We start from the raw sequence: 6,000 nt of genomic DNA on the forward strand, positions 1-6,000 counted from the left end.
TGATACGTTACGTTTACGTATTTGTGTGCACACAAACTCCCTATTGAAATTTATCACATTTACCGTTCTAATCCGGGATTTATTAATAATTACCGGTCGATGTGATTAATTCTGGCATATTTATTACTTTTACCTAGCTATTCGGTTTCTAATAATAGTGACGGGTAATTATTAATAATTTCCAATTAATCACACTTACCGTAACATATATACTATATTATTTATCTATGGGCCAGATCGTCTCGGCTTCGGCGGAGAATGATAGCAGAGGCAAAAACCGCCGAACGTTTCGATGCCGTTGTGAATTTTGGCAGGGGCTGGGAGTGTGCTGTGATTTTTAGTAGTATTTTATGCAATGAAAAGTACACTGGTACACGACTGTTTTCTAATTTTTAAATTTTTTAATAAACGCAATATGACTGACTAACTGAGGAATTAATGAGAAATTTATTGTTAACGAGGAAGTTTTCTTGTGGGGATACGGGCATTAACAACTACAAAAAAAATGTTTCAAAATGAAATAAGTCCAAAATACTTATCAAGAACTGATAGAATAAAGTTTTAACTTGAATTTATGTACTTCGTAATTTCACAAATGACATTTTTTACTTATTAGACAAGGCGAAAACGGCGGGTTCGTTGGAAAAAATATTCCCATGAGATTTTTTGCATAATCACATTTGTAATACACCACAGAATAAGGTTCAAAAAGTCGCCCAGGAGAAAAGTGGTCCAAATTTTTTTAAACGATTTTCTTTAATCAAATTACAAAAATTATTATTTATGGTCTGGACAATTTTTTTTAAGTTTTTTTGATCATCCTGGACAAAAAAGGTCTGTCTGTTGCAATTTTTCTCTAAATTTGATGGTTTTCGAGTTAATAATCAATTTAAAATTTGAAAAATGCAAAAATTGCCATTTTTAAGACTTAAGAGGAAACATTAGCGATCAACAGGTAGCAAAAACGCGTTCCAAGATTGCGGCTGTAATTTTGAATATTTTTTCGAGATGTTTGGCACACATATTCGTAATATAATAAAGAATAGCGGTACAGAGCCCAATTTGAAAAATATATTAATATGTGGAAATTACTCTGAAATTAAATACAATATTAAAAAAACGAGCCTGTACCGCCAATAAGAAGAACAAAAAAATACACTTTCTTCAAATAAACTTTTTTATCCGATGCCTAGATTTTGTGTCATTTTGGAACTACTAATGAAATAAAAAATTTTAGTAGTTCCAAAATGACACAAAATCTAGACATCGGATAAAAAAGTTTATTTGAAGAAAGTGTATTTTTTTGTTCTTCTTAATGGCGGTACAGGCTCGTTTTTTTAATATTGTATTTAATTACAGAGTAATTTCCACATATTAATATATTTTCCAAATTGGGCTCTGTACCGCCATTCTTTATTATATTACAAATACGTGTGCCAAATATCTCGAAAAAATATTCAAAATTACAGCCGCAATCTTGGAACGCGTTTTTGCTACCTGTTGATTGCTACTGGTTCCTCTAACTTGGTTAAAAATTATTATTATGAAAGTCAGAAAGTGATTAAATCAAAGTTTAAAGCCCCCCCTACATGATACTGAAGAAATTTGTATCATTAATTTATTACTAAGCTGTTATTTTTAATTATTAACAATAAGCCGTAAGAGCGTATTGACGCGGCTGTAAATGTGAGTGCGAGTAAGATGCCCCATTGGGCTGCCGGAATGACATATCTCTTGCACTCACCATAGACGGCCGCCTTATACGTGCTGGCGCTCATTATTATTACTTAAAAATAACAGCTTAGTAATAAAATTAGGACAAAAATTTGTTTAGGATCTTGTAGGGGGGCTTTAAACTTTGATTTAGTCACTTTCTTACTTTCCTAATAATAACTTTTAACCAATTTATTAAGCCTTGAAAATCGCCATTTTTCGTTTTTTCAATTTTAAATTGTTTATAACTCGAAAACGATCAACTTTAGAGAAAAATTACAAGAGACCTTTTTTGTTCAGAGTGGTCCAAAAAAACCTAACAAAAATTTGTACGGGCCAAAAATATTGATTTTTGCAATTTGATTAAAAAAAAATGTTAAACAAAAATTGGACAATTTTTCACGTGGGCGACTTCTTGAACCTTATTCTGGGATGTCTCACGAATGTGATTATGCAAAAAAATCTCATGGGAATATTTTTTCTAACGAACCCGTCGTTTTCGCCTTGTCTATATGGTTTTGATCCTTGAAAATTGTCTTTCTTTCTTTTTTCAATTTTAAATTGTTTATAACTCGAAAACGATCAACTTTGAGTAAAAATTACAAAAGGCCTTTTTTCTTCAGAATGATCCAAACACTCTGAAATAATATCTGACCGGATCGATTTTTTTTTCAAATTTATAATAAAGTCATTTTTTAATTATTAATTAATTATAGTTAGATCAACATTAGATCGGGCACTCCTTGCTTTTTGTAATTATTAACATGCTAAATTACATATCCAATAATTTTTATCCGATAAATAGCTAGGTGAAGGTAGACCTTACATCGGTTAGAGTTTAGACTAATTTATTTTAGATGAAAATTGGGATAATTTAGAGTGACTAGCCTTTCTTCAGGAGATATTGATTTTCGAAAGTTTGTGTCCTGCTTTCTAAGCCCAACGAGTTCATAAAATTTAACACTAGACATTTGAAAAACTTTTCGCCATCTTCGAGTAGGTCCGGAAACAAATGATAAAACTCTTCATAAGTTTCTCGCTTTAAATTAATGTTATGAATCCAATATCTTGGTTTTTGTATTTCATTGCACCCTAAGGCAATCATAACATCTTCAGAATCTGATGAACTAGAACTCATTTTTAAAATGACTGAAGCCTATATCACACTGTTGCTGATACGAAACTGCCGATGTGCCGATGCCGAGGGAGCCGAGGAGACCGAGTCAGTGCGCGGGTATACTTTGCCGATCGTACCGTTCTGAGCCGACCGATCCGAGCTGACCGGTCCGAGCCGATTCAGTGCGCGGCCTCCTTAACGATCGGATCGGCAATCGATGCGATAAAAGCGCCCCTTACGGTCACAATACGTTCTAATTCGATCAATGGCATGCCGAAAAGGGATTTTTTTAAGGCCATGGGTACATAATTCGTAAATATTTTACGACTATCCCTACCTTTTCTGTCTTTACATGACAAATTACTTGTAGTAAAATTCACACTGGTATGGATATGTAAATATTACTAGAATGTCAGTCTACTTGACAATGTCATAAAGTCATAACTAACTTAAAGAGATGGCTTTTGAATGTTCTTGGGTAACTGTTATTTATTGTATAATTTCAAATGATTAATTCTGTTAATAAATGTGATAATTTTTTCACTAACTATGTATTCAGTGATTGTAATAATTTATATGTGCCTACAACAAAAACTAATACTCGATCGAGAAAAGAGGAAAAGTGTTAAAGTGATTTTTTAATAATATATTGTTACTATGGAACGCTTACAATTTTGAACATCTTTAACAACAAAATACTTGGATCACAGAATATATCTTGAGGTATTCTCTGCTTCTATCTTCCATAAATAATACACAATAAATAGCTTTTTATAAAGTTCACGTCTTAAATCAATTATTTATCAAATAAATTATTTAATCAACAACTCAAAATATTCCCGACTCATGTCAAATATTATTATCATGTCAAATATTATTAAACAATATTATTTAATCAACAACTCAAAATATTCCCGACTCATGTCAAATATTTAAAATTGTCACTGATTGTCAGTGTCTGACTGACAATATGCTGACAATATTCTATTCGACTGAGTGCGTTGTATGACAAAGATAGATTTGGAAAATATTACCACGGACATTTTGTTCATTTTTTTCGAATCCTGAAAAAACCAATAAATATTTTTGAAAAATCTAAACGCAGAATGAAAGACTAAATTATTACCGAGGGCCGAAAGTCCCTTAGATAAAATAAAAAGTTTATTATGAATGAGATATTTGAAATTAAAAATAACACTAAATTTTCTCTTAGTTTTTCACCCCTGTAACTTATTACAATAAACATTACAGAAGTTCTCAGGGACTTTCGGTCCTCGCTAATGACGTAATCTTTCATTCTGCGTTTAAATTTTTCAATTAGTTTTCTTAGGATTCGAAAAAAATGAATCGCCATTTGAATAGCATTGCAGCCGAAAATACGTACCCATCCTCTTAAGGGAGCAGTGTTTAACTGCTACATATTGTTTAACCATGTTTCGTATTTATTACAGTATTAAAATTGTTTAACTTTATTTCTGTTTGCAGGGAACTCAAATATCGAGAAAATGGCACAAGGGATTCAAACACCTTCAATGTTAACGACTATATCCGGGAACAAAGTGTCAAACCGCAATGTCCGCCTTGTACGACTTGAAGATTTATTTGAAAATACCTGTGGCAACAAAGTTTAAGGGTCGTTCAAAGAAAAAGAGTTTCTGAATATTTTAGATATCTAGAATGTACTATGTATTTTTATTATAAAAATCTAATTTGTCTTTTATAATTTCTTTTCTATATAAACCAAATTTAAGTCAAAAATAAGGTAATTACTTTTACATATCACATGTACAATACAATATCGATACTTTTTAAATATTGAGTATTGTATTGGTTATACCAATGATCGTTTATCGATATCGGCAATACTTCAATATTAATATGGCTTCGTATTAATATTGATTTCGATACAATATCGATACAATACTCGATAAAATATCGATATATAAAGTATATTGAGTTTATCGTCCTTCTCTCTCGCTCCAATGGCGGATACAGGGGAGGGCGATCGGCCCCCCTCTCAAACCAAGTTATATATAAAGATTATAAAAACATTCATTTGTTTTTCATAGCAATTTAGACAATCAACCCCCTTCTCTTGACGATATTTTATCCTGCTTGATCTGCCACTGATTTTAACTGTATATTAGGCCATATGCAGCACTCACGTGACGTTTTATTTCTTTTTTCTCGATATCGATATTCTCAATAATATCAAGAGTATGGTATCGATATTAATATTGCTAAGGTATGTATTGTATCGAAATCGTATTGATTTTCGATACGATATCGTAATTACGAAAGGTAATAAATTATTGTATTTAACACCAACAATATTGTTGGTGTTAAATGAATTTATTTTAGAGAAGCCTAACAATATTCTGTTACATCGGTCATCTTTCTGTGTTGGGGCATGTTTGTTAAAAATTTAAGGTATTTTCTAGGGTTACGCGCAAATTTTTTTGGTTTTCTTTATCTGAATAGGGATAAAAATATCAAGAGATTTCCAACGTATCAACAATGGCCCCTTTTTACGGACTTATAGCTTTGTATTAACTAATTAATATTTTAATGAATCCCTGGTATAACTAATTATCTTTGAAATATTTTTGTTATTTGTGAATATCGCTCTGTGGCCTGTTTTTTAATTATTTATTGTACTTAGAACTACTGAACAAAAATACTACTCCGTCTTCATTTATAACTCCCTTTTAACAATGTCTACTTCAAACCAAATAGGTAGGTACAATTATTGACGATTTATTAAATACCAAAAAAATATATAAGTACAAAGAAAACTCCTTCAGAAACTCTTTTGCTAAAAATGATATTTATTAAAATATAAAAGGCAACTTAAAAAACGCTTTTTCCTGTGTCTTTTAGCTGAACCGTGTGCTTGAACAACTGAACAATACAACAAACACCAAATCATGAAAAAATAATAAATTTTATGTAAAATATATTTTGATAAGAAAATCTGTAAAATGTAGTTAATACTTGAAAGTTGAAACTTAAGATTATTTTAAGAATGATAAATATGGTATATTAAATTATTTGTGAATACAAACATGCTTATTGAGGACTAGAGTGAGTGAAATCAAATAGTCAAGTTCTTTTTTTTCTGCTAGTGTAATTAAAAATATAAATACAATTGACTTGTATAAATCATATAC

The 6,000-nt window shown here is 30.9% G+C and overlaps 1 protein-coding gene across 4 annotated transcripts in view; it reads left to right on the forward strand.

Moving 5' to 3' along the window:
- The window catches only part of LOC114330512 (ras-related protein Rab-37-like), a 489,416-nt gene extending 484,531 nt beyond the window's left edge, over positions 1-4,885 (forward strand). For all 4 annotated transcript variants that reach the window (XM_050643008.1, XM_050643010.1, XM_028279856.2 and 1 more), the window contains one exon: positions 4,316-4,885. In XM_050643008.1, coding sequence (XP_050498965.1) covers positions 4,316-4,424 — 109 coding nt within the window. In that variant the 3' untranslated portion in view covers positions 4,425-4,885. The remainder of the gene's footprint in view (positions 1-4,315) is intronic.
- The last annotated feature ends 1,115 nt before the right edge of the window (positions 4,886-6,000 follow it).

The sequence above is a fragment of the Diabrotica virgifera genome, chromosome 2 (assembly GCF_917563875.1).
Source record: "Diabrotica virgifera virgifera chromosome 2, PGI_DIABVI_V3a".
Lineage (NCBI taxonomy): Eukaryota > Metazoa > Arthropoda > Insecta > Coleoptera > Chrysomelidae > Diabrotica > Diabrotica virgifera.